Source organism: Phasianus colchicus, chromosome 1 (genome assembly GCF_987193195.1).
Source record: "Phasianus colchicus chromosome 1, bPhaCol1.hap1.1, whole genome shotgun sequence".
Lineage (NCBI taxonomy): Eukaryota > Metazoa > Chordata > Aves > Galliformes > Phasianidae > Phasianus > Phasianus colchicus.
The window spans coordinates 123,277,617-123,294,818 of record NC_143436.1 but is presented as its reverse complement, the minus strand read 5'-3'; the positions used below and the strand labels follow the sequence as shown (position 1 = coordinate 123,294,818).

The window sequence follows — 17,202 nt, the reverse complement described above, 5'->3', positions numbered from 1 at the left end:
CTCTGCCGCACGCCCACAACGAGCTCCACCTCCGCCCACAACTGCCGCTAATGGGCACCTGGCGCGCACCAATCGCAGTCGCTCGGGTACCGGAAGGGATTTTGCGCCCTTCCGCCGCGGGGTCACGTGACATCCCGTCGGTAACGCAAGATGGCGGCGCCCATGTTGCTGCCCGAGTCCCCTCTGGGGAAGCTGAGGTGAGGACGGGGTTGAGGCCCGCGCCGGGCCTCCCCATCGCATCTAGGAAGAAGGGAAGAGCCTTGGGATGCCTATGGAGGGCCGAGGCCCAATTCCAGAAGAGGTCGCCCGGCTGCGCGGTAGGCCGGGTCGAGGCCGCCTCGCGGCCGGGCCTGGGAGTGGCGCAGCTACGTGCCGCCATGGCCGCCCCGCCGCCTCCGCCGCCGCCGCGCGCTGGGGTGAACCGGCGGCGCTGTCCATGAGGGAAACGGGGGAGGGGGTGCCGCCGAGCTGGGGTGAGGCCGGAACGGGGAGTGTGGGATGACAGGTGATGTCTGGGTCGCTTTCTGTATCCCTCCCGCCCGCCCGTTCGCCGGGGAAGGGAGGCATCAGGCGGGGGACTCGGGTCCGGCAAGTACCTGAGCTGGATGTGTATTGGGGCGGCCTCGTCTGGCAGTGCCTCTTAGCCTGAGTGGCTTTTCTTGTCGCACTCGGTGGCGTGCTTGCAAACTTGGGTGCAGCTGTGCAGTAGCAGCGTTGAGAGTTGCTCTTTCCTGTAATCCTTGAGCATCAGCAGCTGCTGAGAAAGCCTGAGAGCAGGAGAGGTGCTCTTGTGTCAGTCTTAGGCATCTGTTTAAGTGGGGGAGAACTGTCCCTGGTGGTGGTCATTACAGAAGATAATGGGCTTTTGTGAGTCAAGGCAGAAGGCTGAGCATGTTGTGAGGCATCTGTCAGGCACTCAGCTTTCTGGGTAACTATCACAGCACTATGAGTGGCATGCAGTGTTGTTCAGGTGGTGAAGTTGCAAATAGCCATGAGCAGAAGGATGAGTTTTTGATTCTGAGTTACATATCTGGATTTTTTTAAAAAATTGCATGCTCTGAAATGGCAGGCTTCTGGTCTGCTGTTACTATTGGTCATGGCAGTGGGAAGAGTTGAAGATCATCCTTCCCGCTGCCAACTGACTAGAAAGAATGGAGCTAGAAAGAAAAGAGAACAGAGAAGGGGTGGTATGAGAAGATTTTTAGTTATGTGAAGTGATACTAAGTATAATGAGAACAAGGTGCTGCTTCCTGGTAGCCACACAGAGCTGTCAGGTAAACTGACACGCTAAGCATGAGTGTGGCCAAGATCCTGTAATGGAAAAGAGAGACTGAGAATTATATGGCCAGGCTGGATGGGGCTTTGAGCAACCTGGTCTAGAGGGAGCTGTCCCTGCCTGTAGCAAGGGGGTTGGAACTACATGATTTTGAAGGTCCCGTTCAACCCAAATCATTCTATGATTCTGTGATCTCTAGCAACTGTTGTGTGTGTTTGTAGTATCTATGCATTAAAACTGCTGGCTGTAAAGAATATGTAGGTAGAAGGGCAAAGATGTGGAATTTCATACCATGGATAGAGAACAAAAAACTAACTTTTGCTGGAAGGCATGCCAGAACTGCCGAGTAGGATATGCCTATTTTTTTTTTTTTCTGCCAGATCTTACCTGGTGGCCAAAGTTCAGTATCTAGGGGAGCTTTCATGGAGCTGATGATGATGAGTGCTGCAGAGCTCAACAAGGAGAAGATCCTCTGTGTTGGGTCCAAGCATTGTCATTATTGCTGGCAACACGCAGCTCTAAAAGCGCAGTTGCAGATCTTATTGCCATGTCAGATATTCCTGTAGTGTTATGTTTCATATAAATACGTTTATTTTGCAATTGTGGGGCTTTATGCTGATGATGTAATTGAGTGCATATATGACACTAAAACTTCTTTGTTAGGCTGTGGTAGCATAAATAATTTCTCATCTTCAGCCATCAGAAATATAGAGCCATTCTGAAGAAAGAAAAGCGGAAAAAAAAGCGGCAGGCACTTGCCAAACTGAGAGACTCAGGTAAGTGCAAAGGATTTTGTATTTCTTCTTGTGATTTTTTTTTTTTAACAAAGATATAAGTTTGCATGCATTTGGTGACTGTAACATCCACTTACTTGGATGCATTTTTTCTTTGTCTTTTCTCAGAAGCTACAGAAAAAGATGAATCGGTGTCTGAGGAGGAAGACGAGGAGCTTGAAGAAGAAGAAGATGAGGAAGAGGAAAAAAAACTTGAGGCAGAAAGGTAAAAAAGCTAGAAAGCAGCACATGTCAAATGCATGTTCATCCTTTGAAAAGTATTAATATATTCTGTGTTTAAAATAGAATCTTCCATCTATATTCCATGTTTCACAGGAGTTTTCTAGAGTGTGAATGATTGCCATAGAATTTTTTATTTTAAAGAATATTAAATAAACTGTAGATAATGCTGAGCTAACAAATTTAGTTATATGCACGATAACTGCATCTGCTATGGGTAATCATTAAAATTTGCCTGAGAGGTATATGGTTTCATTGGTAGACAAAAACTACACGAACAGTGGTTGCTGAGGGAAGAAAAGGCTCAAGAAGAGTTCAAGCTTAAGAAAGAAAAAGAAGAGGCTGCAAGAAAACGTCAAGAGGAAGAAGAGGTGATATATAAACTTAGTGTTATAGTTACATCTGGTAATAAGGAAGACTTAGTTAAACTTTGTTTAACATCTTCTGCTGTAGTGTACCAAGTTTTGTTGATGTTGATGTCTAAAAATGTAAGTTCTTTTCTTCATTTCATTCTAGAAGAGCAAAATTAAAAATACACTAAAATACTCATGTAATGGGTTTTTATTAAGAGATACGGTGTCTTATGACTGAGTGATAATGGTCAAGGAGTTAAAATACAGCATGATTGTTTTGAATTTGATTTTAGTGATTATAAAGTATTTATTTGTTTCGTTGAGTAACTTTTTTTTTTTTTTTTTTTTAATCATAAAGAGAAAGATCAAAGAAGAATGGGAAGAGCAGCAAAGAAAAGAGAGAGAAGTGGCACAGCAGAAGCAACAGGAGAAGAGAGAAAGAGAGGTGATTCCTGGCAGTGGGAGGATAAACATACTACATATCCTCTTGCATTATCTGATGCACCAATCTCTGCATGTTGAAAAAGGATTTTATTCTATAAGTGCATGAATCTGTTAATTACTTCTCTTTGTTCTAAGTTGCTGAAATTATACTTCACTGTTGAAGAAGATGTAACTCCATTTACCCAGAAGGATAACTGATTCTAATGCATTTCTATGTGCTTTTTTACACCGGTTAAACACAGAGGCACACAATGAATGCAGTTTCTGGTATTTGCACTTTTTACATTTTACGGTAAAGATAGTCCTTATTTAATGTCCCAGTTGAACATGGTGGTGAAGAAAATTCCCAGTGAGGATATAGAGTTATATTTCTGCTGTTCCTTAACAGAGTTCTTAATCTAAAGATACATTACAGCTCTTCTTTACCTGACTCATCCAACAGGACGTATCTTTTTTTTTTCAGAGTACCTTAAATGGACAAAAAAGTTATGCTGAACATGCTAGTAATGTATAACATTTCTTTTAAGTATACATTCTTTTTAAGTGTTAGAAATTGAATAACCTGGTTGTAAGATGCCCTGAACACAAATAAAAAACGAGGACTGGCCTTTTGCCAGTAAAGGGCAATTGCAGCTGTGACATATCAGCTTCTCCACGTTAGGAAAAGATTCAAGTTCAGCACCACTGCTGGAAGGTGTCTTGATGCTGTGTCTTGTGACTACAGTTGGGGAATAGATATGAGCAAGTGGTATTGTCTCCTGCATTTAATAGTTGATTGCTTCACTGGTTACATAACATAGCCATGATGAAGGAAGAAGAACAGCAATTGTATTTCTTCTTCTTGTGTTACATGTCCTTTCCTTTCCTTGCAGAGTAGGGAGAGAAATGATGGTCTCATCCTTTATTGAAGATTGAGATACAGTTCTCTTAGTACTATGTCATGGTATCAGCAGGGTTTTGTGCCTTTCCTTTTCTTGTGGCTAAGTTTGCTCAGTCCTGTTGGTTTCCTGAACTAGCTGGAAACTGTTTTTTTCTTTCTTTTTTCTTTTTTTTTTTTACTAATTTGTTTTCTTTCTGGATTACTATTTTACATTAGCTATGTTGGCTCAAAGAGGGCGCTGACAATCGCCCACAGGGAAACTGTGTTCAGCATTGAGTGGAGCTACACATTTTGGCAGTGGAAAGTTAGTGCATTGATTTGGCCTCTCTCTTCAGACAGGATTTTATTCAAATTTTGACTTACTGACCGATAGAAAAGATGGCATTTTTTTTCATGCTGAATTACATTTTTTCCTAACTTTCTGTTCCTCTTTTTAAATTTATTATTTTATTATGCCTAATGAGCCTGCTTTGGCAGAAGGGTTGGACTAGATGATCTCTAGAGGTCCCTTCCAGCCCCTACAATTCTGTGATTCTGTGATGTTCCAAATTAGAATAACACCAGTGTATTTTTCTTATATTGGTTATGTCTCAATGTCTTTATATTTAAACTTCCTAGAATAATTTGTGAAGACTAATTTCTAGTTTGTCTTGGAACATGACTGTTTCTTTGCTTACCCCACTTAGAGGAAAAGGAAAGAATATTCTCATTGTTTTACTCTATTTAAAAGATTAGATACAGCAAAGCTTAACAGGTTTCTGAATTTAACGCTTAACAGTTACAGAGTTGAGTTTAACAAGGACTTACTAAACAACATGCTTTTCTGTGTTGCATAGAATATTCTAAGACAAAAAACTTAGTGCAAATAAATGATTATGAATTCAACTGTAACTAAATTTAGTCCTAGATGAAAAGATGAATTTGAGTGTTCAGTAGTTCAGTTATAGTTTTGATAAAGAAAATGAAAATTTTGAAGCTGTCTAGTATTCTGATTAGAAAATCATCCACATAAAAGTTTAGTCTGATGTATCATTTAACGGCTTTGTAACATGTGAATTCCTACAAAGCAAAAATAAAACTTACAGTTTTCAAGCAAGCCCCATCAAACATTCACTGTGCATAATCGTGGGGTATTGTAAATTAGGTTCTTAACTAAAGAAACCAGATGTTTTGCGTGTCCATGGGATTTTCACTAGTCCTGTGTTTGCACCATTTATAGGCGGCTGTGCAGAAGATGCTGGATCAAGCTGAAAGCCAGGTATGTTCCATCTTTTTCAAAAAAGAACTGAAAAATAATTGAATTGCTATCTAGTGTTTGCCTCATAGCGTGTTGTCCGTCTGCTGTCAAGAACCTAATGGCTGTAATAAATTTAATATGTAGTGGTTTGCATGAGCTGTAAACAATTCTTTACTGGATGGAACATAATTAAGTGTATTTCTGACTGGTTGATGGCAGTGCAGTTGTGCATGCTTATTCTTATTCAGGGGATGTGAGTCAAGAATGAATCTGGAAAAAACAGCAAGAGAAACTAGTAACAGTGTACTTGTGGATTAAATTTCTAAACAAAGCTGTCAGTCCTTTCAGCTGCGAGACAAACTTGGTTTTTGAGCAGATGGTCGACTCTAAATAAACCATTCAGCAGCATAGGAAAGCACAGATCCTGAAGAGAAAAAAACAGTCTGGGGAGAACCTGACTGCTGGGATTCCTGGAATAGCGTGCGTCTCACGCTGGCAGCTTGTAGTAAGGGAAATTAAGTCTTCATTTGAACCTTAGAGGGTATGAATTTGGTCTTTCCTATTTCCTTAGAAAATAACCTGACTTTTTATGCCTGTATACATGGATATACTATTCACTACTTTTGAATAGTCATATTCTGCTTAAAATTCTGCGTAAATCTGAAATTTAAGCTTTAACTTAGTGTTACCCATTGAGTGTGATTGCCACTAACTGCTTTGGAGTAGGATTCAGCTCTGAATTGCATTCAAATGGGTTTTTTAGGTTGGCAATCTGACTCTTTATTTTGGAATATGAACAGAAAAATGCTTTGAGCTGTTATCTGCCCAGCACTTCAGATGTGTTAACATCCATTTCTGCAAGGGAATAGACAGAAATGTGTGTTAGACTCTTTGCATGGTATCAGTCAGTTCAGAGTTCTGCTACTTCCATGCAGTTGAAGTGATGATGCTGTTTTGTTGAGAAGAAATTACAGCTGAGAGTCATGAGTAGAACTGGTGGCAGGGTCAAATCTTGCTTGTATCTGAACAGTTTTCAGTTGATCTAAAATGACAATTTTTGGCTGGTTGGCTTCACGGATCTTTTGGCTAAGAAAATGAAAATTCATTTCTTAAAATGTGCTTTATTGATAGTCAGCTCATGCCTGTAAATTGATTATCCCAATCTGAATTTTAAAAATCTTAATTTGATCGCCTGAGATGAGCAGTATGGAGGCTTTTAGTTCCAGTACTGTGAATTTAATTGTTTTTAATTCTAGCCTATGACAGGTTACTTTTATATTAGCATTTCCTAACTGCATAAAAAGTGACAGTTATAAAATTACTGAGCTTTGAGCTGTTGCAAAGATTGGCAAGTAAGTAAGTCCTTTATTTTTATCTGCCAGATGTAAAAAGGGCTGCTCAGTGTATATTGGCATGAAGTAGCAAGCAGGCTTAGCTGAATGGAAAGAGCCTGTCAAAATATTCATTATTCTTGTGGATTGCAAGTGAAATTGTTGACCGAGGAGCAAATTATTACTACAATTCTTTGTGTTATAAAATCTTAAGACACTTTGATTAGCAGAAGAAAACATTTCATAATTTTGTTTCAATGCTTTTTTTTCACAGCTGGAGAATGGTGTGACCTGGCATAACCCAGAGCCCCCGGAGAACATAGGAACAGAGAAGGATAGAGCAAATTGCCCATTCTATATCAAAACAGGTTCCTGCCGATTTGGAGACAGGTAATCAATTGAATATTAGCAGCACATAAATATTTTAGAGAGGTGAAGGGCAGGCAGCTTCATTAGCTCGTGCGCAAACTGAAAAAATCTTGATCTTGCTTTATAAAGGATGCCTTTTCTGTGAGGCAGTTGTCTCCAGGGTGAATATGTTCCATGCCAAAGCAAGGGACCTGTCAGGGAGCAGCTGGTGGGGCCATTAACCTTCCTCTGGTGGGGGTGGGGCAGGAGCAGTGCGGTCACCCTCTGTAGATACAAAAGGGTGACTACCTTAAAAAGTACAACCAAAGATTAAAGTCATGACTGGTGCCACTAAAAAAAAAGCAAAGGAGAGGCATCTTCTTTGCTGAGGGGCACTGAGGCATCCATCCGCCACCTGGATGACCTCTCTAGAGGGGTTGGCTGGGAGCCACACCTGGGACATCAAGAAAAAGATAACAGATATGACAAAGTCAGATGACTGCTATGCTCTGCTGGTCTTTCAAGCTGGATTGCATGAGGCTGTGATCAGGAAGTTAAAAAATATCAAAGACTACTTTATATTCTCTTGGGAAGATGTTGAAGGGATCAGGAATGCAGGTAGTGTTCTCCTCAGTCCTGCTAGCTGGAGGCTGGGATCTGGGAGAAGGAGGAGAACAGATCAGTTGAATGACTGGCTGCGTGGATGGCGTCGCTTCGAAGGCTGTGGGTTCCATGACCTTGGATGGACCTTTGACAAACACAAATGTTGACATGGGACAGGACACAGCTGACCAGGAGGGACAAGAATATACTTGGTAACAATCTGGCTGCACTCATCACCGAGACTTTAAACTAGAGCTCAAATTTGTCCCAGGTGTTTGTGGGAGGGCTCCTCTAGAAAGTTAATGTGTTCGAAAGCCCAGCTGAAGTGCCTCTATATCAGTGCTTGCAGGATGAGAAATAAGCAGCAGGAGTTGGAAAACAGGTGCAATTTGAAAACTATGATCTTATTGCTATCACAGAAACGTGGTGGGATGGCTCACGTAATTGGAATACTATGATTGAGGGCTGCGAGCTTTTTAGAAGGGATAGGTAAGGCAGGAGGGGTGGAGAAGTTGCTGTGTATATTTAAAAAGTGGATAGACTGCAAGGAACTATCTTCTGAGTAACAGAGGACAGGTTAAGAGCCTGCGGGTTAAGTTTAGAGATGGGACTAATAAAGGACAGTTGGAGGTCAGGGTCTACTATAGGCCACCTGATCTAGAGGAGCCTGCTGAGGAGGCCTTCTTGCTTCAGCTGAAAGAAGTGTCACACTCACAGACTCTCATCCTGATAGGGGATTTCAATCATCCGGATATCTGCTGGGAAAATAACACGGTGAGATGCAAGTGATCTGGGAGACTCCTGCAGTCCATCAACGATAACTTTACGGTTCATTTATTGGAAAGACTGACCAGGGGTGAAGTGTTGCTGGACCTCGTGCTCACTAATATGGAGATTGTTAAAGACATTAAGATTGGAGGCAGCCTGGGCTGCATTGGCCATGCCCTGGTTGAGTTCATGATCTTGAGGAACGTGGATCTGGCAAAGAGTGGAGTCAGGAGCCTGAATTTGAAGAGTGCGAACTTCAGGCTATTCAAGGAATTTTAGGATGAGATCCCCCAGAAAACTGGGGGAGTGGAGCAAAGCTGCCTACTTCTTAAGGATGCCTTTGTGAGAGTGCAAGAGCTCTCTGTTCCCAAGTACAGGAAATCAGGCAGAGGAAGCAAGAAACAACCGTAGCTCAACAAGGACGTGGTGGTCAAACTGAGGGGAAAGAAGGGCAAGTACAGACAATAGAAACAAGGATGTGTCACCTGGGAAGAATACAGGGATGCTATCCAGACGTGCAGAGATAGGATTAGGAAAGCCAAGGCACAGATGGAACTGAATATGGCAAGCAATATTTAAAGCAAGAAGGAATTTCATAGGTGCATTGATCAGAAGAAATAGGCCAGAGAGTATTCCTCTGATAAATAAGAAAGGAGAATTGGCTACAGCAGATATGGAGAGGAATAAGGTACTCACTGAGTTGTTTGTTTCGGTTTTCACTGGCAACAAGGATTCTCATATTTCTTGCATCCCTGAATCTTACATCCAGGCACCTCTTGGTGGGAACTAGGGGAGCAAACTGCCTTGCCCCCCTTCCCTCCATTCTCACCTCATGAGACTGAACGTGTACAAGTGTATGGAACTGGATGACATGTATCCCATAGTCCAAAGGGTGCTGGCTGATGTGGTTGCTGAGCTGCTCTCCATCATATCTGAAAAGTCATGGCTGTCAGTCAAAGTCCCCAGTGACTGGAAAAAGGGAAACATCACTCCCATTTATAAGAAGAGGAGGAAGGAGGACCTAGGGAACTACAGCCTGTTGAGTTTCACCTCTGTGCCTGGGAAGATCATGGAACAGATCCTCCTGAAAGACATGTTAAGGCACATGAGGGATAAGCAGGTAATTCAAGACGGAAAGCATGGCTTCACCAAGTTGTGCCTGACCAATCTGGTGGCCTTCTATGATGGATTAATGGCATTGGTGGAGAAAGGGAAGGTAACTGATGTCATCTACCTGGACTTGTGCAAGACCTTTGACATGGTCCTCTATCATGTCCTTATATCTAAATTTTAGATATATGGATTCAAAAAGTGGACTATTTGGTGGATAAGGAATTGGTTGAAAGGTCGCAGACAGGGTTGTGGTCAAGGGCTCTTTATCCAGGTGGAGGTCGGTGATGAGTGGTGTCCCTCAGGCATCTGTCTTGGGACTGGTACTCTTTAACATTTTCATCAATAACATAAATGATAGGATCAACAGCACCCTCAGCAAGATTGCTGATTACATCAAGCTGAGCAGTACAGTTGATGCAGCAGGAGGAAGAGATGCCATCCAGAAGGACTTTGATACACTTGCAAGGTGGGCCCATGTGAACCTAATGAGGTACAACAAAGTGAAGTGCAAGGTTTTGCACCTGGATCAAGGCAATCCCAGGTATGTATACAGACTGGGGGAAGAACTTGAAAGTAGTCCTGTGGAGAAGGACGTAGCAGTCTGGTAGATGCAAAATTTAATACGAACCAGTAGGGTGCACTTGCAGACCAGAAGGCTCCAGGGCTGTATCAGAAGAGGGGTGGCCAGCAGGGAGAGGAAGGTGATTGTTCCCCTCTGCTCTGACCTTTTGAGTCCCCTTCTGGAGTACTGTGTCCAAGTCTGGGACCCCCATCACGTAAAAGATGTGGAGCTTTTGGAGATAGTCCAGAGGAGGTCCATGAAGATGACTGACTGAAGGAGCTGAACTTATTTGGTCTGGAGAAAAGAAGGCTGTGTGGAGACCTCATTATGGCCTTCTAGTATTTAAGGACAGATTATAAACAGTAATAAAATAAACTTTTTACACAGGTAGATAATGATAGAACAAGGAGGAATGGTTTTAAACTGAAGAAGATTTACGTTAGATCTCAGGGGGAAGTTTTGTGAGAGCGTGGTGAGGTGGTGGAATATGTTGCCCGGAGAGGTTGTGGTTGCCTCATCCCTGGAGGTGTTCAAGGCCAGGTTGGTTGGGACCCTGGGCAGCTTGATCTAGTACTTGATCTAGCAGTTGGGAACTCACTGTGGCAAGGGGGTTGGAACTTGATGATCCTTGAGGTCTCTTCCAACCCAAGTCATTTTATGATTTTATGATAAATTATTTCTATTTATTTGGATGGGTTTCTGTTATTCATGATGGTACTAGACAGAACTGTTGCCTGGCTGGAATTGATGCACTAACTGTTACAGAACATTACTGATGATACATTCTGGTTCTGTTGGTTAAAGTGACTTCTACCTTAGCTCTGGCAGATGCACAAATATATTTGGGCAGAATACATTTGATTTCTTCTTTTAGTGCAGGTCTGGCTTGTCAGATGTTGTTTTTCATCTTGATTAGTTTACATATGCTGCATCTTTGAAAAATAAAATAAAAATTCTCTTCCAGAATTCTCTTCTTTGTGTACTGTTAAGTCCGTGCTAATTTCATTCTTGATTCCTGTATATTTCTGTGGGTGCTTTGTATTGGAAATGTGGTAAAAGGCAAGGACAGAGAAGGACGACAAAATTATCAGAAATGAAGAACAGCTTTGGTAGGAGGAATGGCTAGCCTAGACATTTCACTTTCAAAGAGATGATGGAAGAAGGCTATAGTAAATGGACATTTTGGTTGAACATGAGCTAGGAGGGTTGCTGGTTTCAAGACCTGGTCTCTTCCCCTAGTTTGTCTGTTGCTTTGCCGCTGCTAGATATGAGAGTAGACTAATCTTGACAGTCATTCTGATCATGTCATGAAAAGGCGAAGTGTGTTCTTCTAGTCTGTGAAGTGTCTGAAACAGCAATCATTAAGTACACTGAAGTAACATGGAGGCTACCATCCATGATCTCAGCGAATCAAAAGGTTTGTGGGGGAGAACTGCATTTCAGCATGTGAGGAAGGCAGCCTGAAGATGATGCACAGTAAGGGAGGTCCAGTACTTATGTGGCTGCCAAGATGCAGATTTAAGACAGAGCTAATTATAATAAGTTTTCTAAGTGGAAAAAGTCAGTCTCATCCAACTATGAGTCTAGACATACTTTTGTTTCATCACCCCTCTCTCAACAATCTCCTCTTCCCTGTTTGTTGAGAACACCACCAGTAAAAGTCCTTCTTCCTAAAGATCTGTTTTAATACTTGAAATATGTTGATCTTCTACTAGTGATTTTTTTTTGTAGTAGTAGCTTTTTCAAAATGGTGAGTGTTCGAAGTTTCAAGTGCTTCTTCTGCAGAAAGTGCAAATATTTTTTCTTCCTTCTCTACAATTTTCCAGGTGTTCCCGCAAGCATAACTATCCAACATCCAGTAAGACGCTGCTTGTCCGAGGGATGTTCATTACTTTTGGCATGGAGCAGTGTCGAAGGGATGACTACGACACCGATGCAAGTCTCGAGTACAGTGACGAGGAGACCTACCAGCAGTTCCTAGAGTTCTACGAGGACGTGCTCCCTGAGTTTCAGAATGTGGGGAAGGTTGTTCAATTCAAGGTATGCATATGAGTCTAACAGCTTGTGAATTCTGAACATACAACATGTCAGTTGTGTTTTACTAGCCTTTAGAGAATTCTGTGCAGTATAGTCTAGGTAAACCCCATGTACTTCAGAGATCTATATGATGTCTACTCCAACTGTGCATCTCTCGTGACACCTGTAAACTTGTCAGTGCTTCTGCAGAGCATTCTGGGTGAATCTTTTCTCCCATTCTCTTGAGTTGTTACAAAAGCTTGTGCTTTTTTACTGCCAGATATTTATACAAAGCAAGAGTCCGTGTTACTCTCAGTGCCTCTCTACTTAGTGTGTGATAATCCCAGAGGGCTCATGGATTAAGACTGTTACACGATGTAAAGATGTATGGGCTGCTATTGCCACTTACTGTCACTGTGCCACTTAGAACTGTGCCAAAGGAATGATGATAATGTATTTGGAGTATACACCCAAGCAGTGTCATTGTAGATTGTCAACAGTTGTCATTGTTGCAATAAAATAAACTCAACAATGAACTGAAAAGGTAGTATGTACTTCAGCAGCAGGAATTAATTTGAACTGGCCATCTTGTAAAGATGCTATTTAAATGGTGTTGAGGTTTGTCATCTACTCTTAATTTCTGCATCTGGTTTCCTGATATATATACACACGCATATATATATATATTTCTTTTCCTTATAAAGATTATAATTTCTAGTGAGGAAAAATGAGGAACCTGTAAATATAGACCTCGAGATGAATGATGCCTTGTTATACTAAAATGTACAGCTTGGATGGTGGAATCTCCTTTTAATAGAACTTGTGGAAGCATCCCTTTCTGCTTCCCATTGCCAAGTGATTTTCTGTAGTGACCAGGAGGCATGAAGTACCTTTTCTCTTTTTGTTTCCCTGTATTGACAACTGCCTCAGGACAGAGACTATACTAGCATCTCAAGCATGAGGAAAGTTAAGTAAAATCAGTGAATTCTCAGTGACCTTTGTAAGAAAGAAACCTTCACTTATTTGGATGAGAATCCCCACACACACTCTCATACCTTGACTCAAGGGATATTAGCAAGGAGTGCTCCCTTCTAGAAGATGGAATGCAGATTCTCAATGGAGAATGCTTTGAAACAGTCTTACCATCAAACTCACATCCTTAAGGTAACATCTTGGTTGTGTTACATGCAGCTATCTGCTAAGTTGCATGTACTTGGGTCCCTGTGGCTAATAGTGAGTTAATAGCTTCTACTCTAGGGTTTCTTAGCTTTTGAAGCAATTGTGCAACTCTGATTTGATTTTTCAGGTGTTCTTGTTTTATTAGAGATGCTTAGGAATTAGGTGTTAACTGCTAGGATCTTAACTGTGATTTAATTGAGTCTCTGCTACCACTTAGACTCATGTTACGCACATCCCTCTTTCAACTGACTTCCATTTCCAACATGGCCTAAGGTTTTATTCTTACTGTTCTTTCTGGGAAACTAGTCCAGAATCTGGCAGGTCTTGACAAGACACGCTTCTTCTCTTTTCCCACCCAAACGTGCCTGTTGTGATGTCATTCTTACTTGTTCTTGCACTGACCTTGTTATTTATCTTGAATAAGATGACTGTTTATGCTGTAATATTTAACTATATAGCTGCTTGCTGTTGTCTCTGAAGCTCTTGCCTAATCCAGCACACACAGGCATTATTCCTTCAGGGTCAGTCAGGCACAGTGATGGAAGAAGCTGCTTGTCTCACTTGGAGCAGATACTAGAAGAGGCCTGGAGGCAAAAGAGGCTGGTCCTTGAGGCCTGGCAAACTGGATTCTTGCCTGATTGGGGCCACTTGTCCCAGAATCCTGAGAGACCAGTAACAGGCTTTGGGGAGGTCAAATTGCATATTTTTGAATGCTAAATTATCATGAAAAATTGTGTTTCTGAAATGTGAAAGTGAGTGATTTCAACTTTTATAACTCATCTCACTCTCAGAGAGGTTGTGAAGGTAGACTGATCTAAAGATTCTTTTACCCCACATTTCCTTACAGAGGTACTACTGGTTATTTTCAGAGCAGTATTTGGCTGTTGCGGAGTAGCACTGACCCAGACTTCAGTGCAAGACAACTGAGTACAAGCTGTCTTGTAGACTGGAACAGAGGTCACAGTGTCAATCAGAGCAAAATGCTGGAAACATGCAAAAATAAAGCAGAAGACCTTTTTGTTTTCTAAACCTTGTATTTGACTAAAACTGTGTTCAGAAGAAAATAATGTGCAAGTTTACACTGATGTGCTGTCATAAATCAGAATGGCTGCCAATTCAACATGTGTGAGTTGCTGTATAGCATGAGGCTTCCACTGCCCTAATGTAATGTTTCAATCTCTTTAGGTCAGCTGCAACTATGAGCCTCACCTACGAGGGAACGTGTACGTCCAGTATCAGACGTGAGTATTCAGTCTTACCAAGCTGCAGAACTGCAAAATCCAGTAATGAAAATGGTGTAATCCAAATGATTTGTTCTCATACTGTAATGACATCCTAAAACTGGGAAATAACATCCGAAACGATCGTACAACGACAATACTGCATGTTTGGCTATGTTGGGTATTTTTTTTCCTTTTTACAGGGAAAAGGACTGTCAGGCAGCTCTTGCTCTGTTCAGTGGCCGATGGTACGCAGGCCGGCAGCTTCATTGTGAATTTTGTCCTGTGACAAGATGGAAGACTGCTATTTGTGGTGAGTTGCATAAACACTCAGGAAATAGAATGTGTGTTACTCAAAGAGTTTGTTTAGAAGTGAAAAAGAGGAAGTTAAGTGATTGCTTTCTCTCAGTGCTCCAATTCACATTCATTTCTATTTCAAAGACAAATGTGCCTATTTGCTTCTGTAGATTTAGGAAGGAAAGGGAATATCTCTGCCATATGATATATGCATTCATATCATCCTAGTAGCTCTGCCATGGACTGGAAAATTTGGATCCCAGCTTTCAAAATAACGATGATTATAAGGTGGAAGTGCAGAAAATAGCAATTTATCTCTTTCAAAAACAACAATAGTGTCTCAACCATCAACAGTTCTTAGCAGTTATTATTTCACTTGACTTCTCTACACATACGTTCTTTGAAAGTTTAGGCTAATAAAAGTATTTATAAAATTGTTCTATGCTAAAGAATAGCCATCTTAAACATATGTTAAAAAGTTAATTCCAAGAAAAGTACATATAAAAGTAATCTTGGGTAAAATAGGTGTTCATGTACATGTTTTTCTGTTCAAAGAAGCAGAATTCAGTTCAGTAACTTTCTTTCCAGTAACTGAATAATGCAGTTTTAACAGGTCTGGTTCATAAAAAGCAACCCTAATCTGTTGCAGGCTTATTTGAAAGGCAGAAGTGTCCAAGAGGGAAACACTGCAACTTTCTTCATGTGTTCAAAAATCCAAACAATGAGTTCTGGGAGGCCAATAGAGACATACGCGTTTCTCCAGAACGGACTAATCAGTTGTCTAAAAACTCTGAAAGGAGAAACAGATCGAGCCATCGTGATGACTATTACAGCCGGTCAAGGAGAAGGGGCAGCCCAAGCCCAGATCATTCTTACAGGAGAAATGGGGAATCTGAAAGAAAAAAGAATCGCCGCAAAAACAAGAGAAGGCGCCGATCTGGCAGGTCGAGAAGTCGAGAAAGGAGGAGGTCGCGCAGCAGAGGGAGAAAGAGGAGGGGACGCAGTCGCAGCAGAAGTTACAGTCGAACACGTAGTCGGAGCAGAAGTCGGAGTTCCTCTCGATCCAGGAGTAGGGGCAAAAAGAGGTCAAGCAGCAGAGGAAGAAACAGTGAAACTCCCAAAACGAAGTGAGAAATAATTTCAGAAATTGCTAATTGATCAAATGTAGAGCTGACAAAGAAACCTTTCCAATAGGGCAGCAGATACATTTGAGTCACAAATAAAGTGTTCTTGCACATTAAAATGTTTCTTCCTAATAAAGGACCCTAGTTTACTGTGTGCTAAGCTTCAGAAAATTAAAAGTCCTATATAAGGTGTAAATGTCAAGTACTCTAGCTACTCTGTCCCTCTGAACTACTGCAACATTTGGATGCATACTGAGTACAAAATAGAAAGAAGTAAAGCTTTTTTGGTATATGCTTATGCCTGTGTTATGTGTGTGTTAAGTGTTTACTGTCCCTGTAAGGAGTTAGTACAGAACAGCTAGTGTGCTGTAAATTCGCACAACAGCATACTGCAAATTGAAGTCTGTGTAAAAGAGAGCCATTTATGTTTACTGAATGTTTATCGGAATTTCCTTTCTAGACAAAGTAATATAATCAGCTTATGCTTGGAGAAAAGGGATCTAAAAAGACTTCACAGTTTGATTGTACAATAGTTGCCCAGTAGGAGCTTTGTGGTCGTAAGTGTTGGATTTTTCTCTCCTGTGACTGAGCTGCTGAGCTAATTGCCTGTAAGGATTGCAGTAGACTAAAACCAAGTAGGAATTACACCAAAAAAAAAAACAATCAACTTATTCAGTACCCTAATCTCCAAGTAAGAGGGGAGACCGTGCACTTGTAATTCTGGAGCAAAGACAGAAAATAGTTTGCATACCTCTTAGTTGCATGCCATTTGTAGTTGAAAACCTCCTGCCTAACCTATGGTGGAGTGGTAGGAAAGGTGTAAATCTGGTCACCAAACATGCAGATGTAGTTGTAAAGGCTCGAGATGACTGCAGAGATGTTGCAGAGTGGCTAAAGAAACTGAGAAGGTTTATACCTGAAATAATACTTCAGGGTTTGTTGGGTTTTTTTTTGTGTTTTTTTTTTTCCTGAGATGAGGACTTGATTTGAAGCCCTTTTTAGGCTTGTATTACAAGCAGTTTAAGGCACCCTACTGCCTAGCTCCCCTACAGCCATGGCAGAGAGTAGGGTACATAAAAATGAAGTTACCAGGATAAAGCTTTCTTGAAATGACAGCCGTGTTAGCAAAGTACTTGCAATTAGCAAAGTCCTTCTAAATACTTCTCTTTTAAATGAAAGATTTGTGCTGTTAAATGGACACCCAGCTTAACTTTAGGTATTTAGCTTAGGCTCTTATGGCATTGTGTGTACACGGAGAGAGCAGCTCATGGTACATAAGATGCAGGTGCCCTGATCTGTGTGCAGAGATATTTCTCTCTCTTCAGCCTCTCCAGAGAGTTTGGGACTCCTGCCTTCAGGGGGCAGCTCTAAATTGATAGAAGCCTAAAGCAGACATGAAATGCTCCCAGATAGATATTTGTTATCATTCAACAATACA

General features: G+C 41.4%; 1 protein-coding gene across 1 annotated transcript; it reads left to right on the top strand.

Moving 5' to 3' along the window:
* Positions 1-97: 97 nt before the first annotated feature.
* On the top strand, positions 98-16,427 carry ZRSR2 (zinc finger CCCH-type, RNA binding motif and serine/arginine rich 2). The gene is made up of 11 exons (XM_090125155.1): positions 98-197; positions 1,973-2,052; positions 2,179-2,275; positions 2,552-2,660; positions 3,001-3,087; positions 5,186-5,224; positions 6,809-6,924; positions 11,755-11,968; positions 14,309-14,364; positions 14,547-14,656; positions 15,290-16,427. The coding sequence occupies exons 1-11, from the start codon at positions 151-153 to the stop codon at positions 15,769-15,771; spliced, it is 1,437 nt and encodes a 478-aa protein (XP_089981281.1). The 5' UTR covers positions 98-150; the 3' UTR covers positions 15,772-16,427.
* Positions 16,428-17,202: the final 775 nt, after the last annotated feature.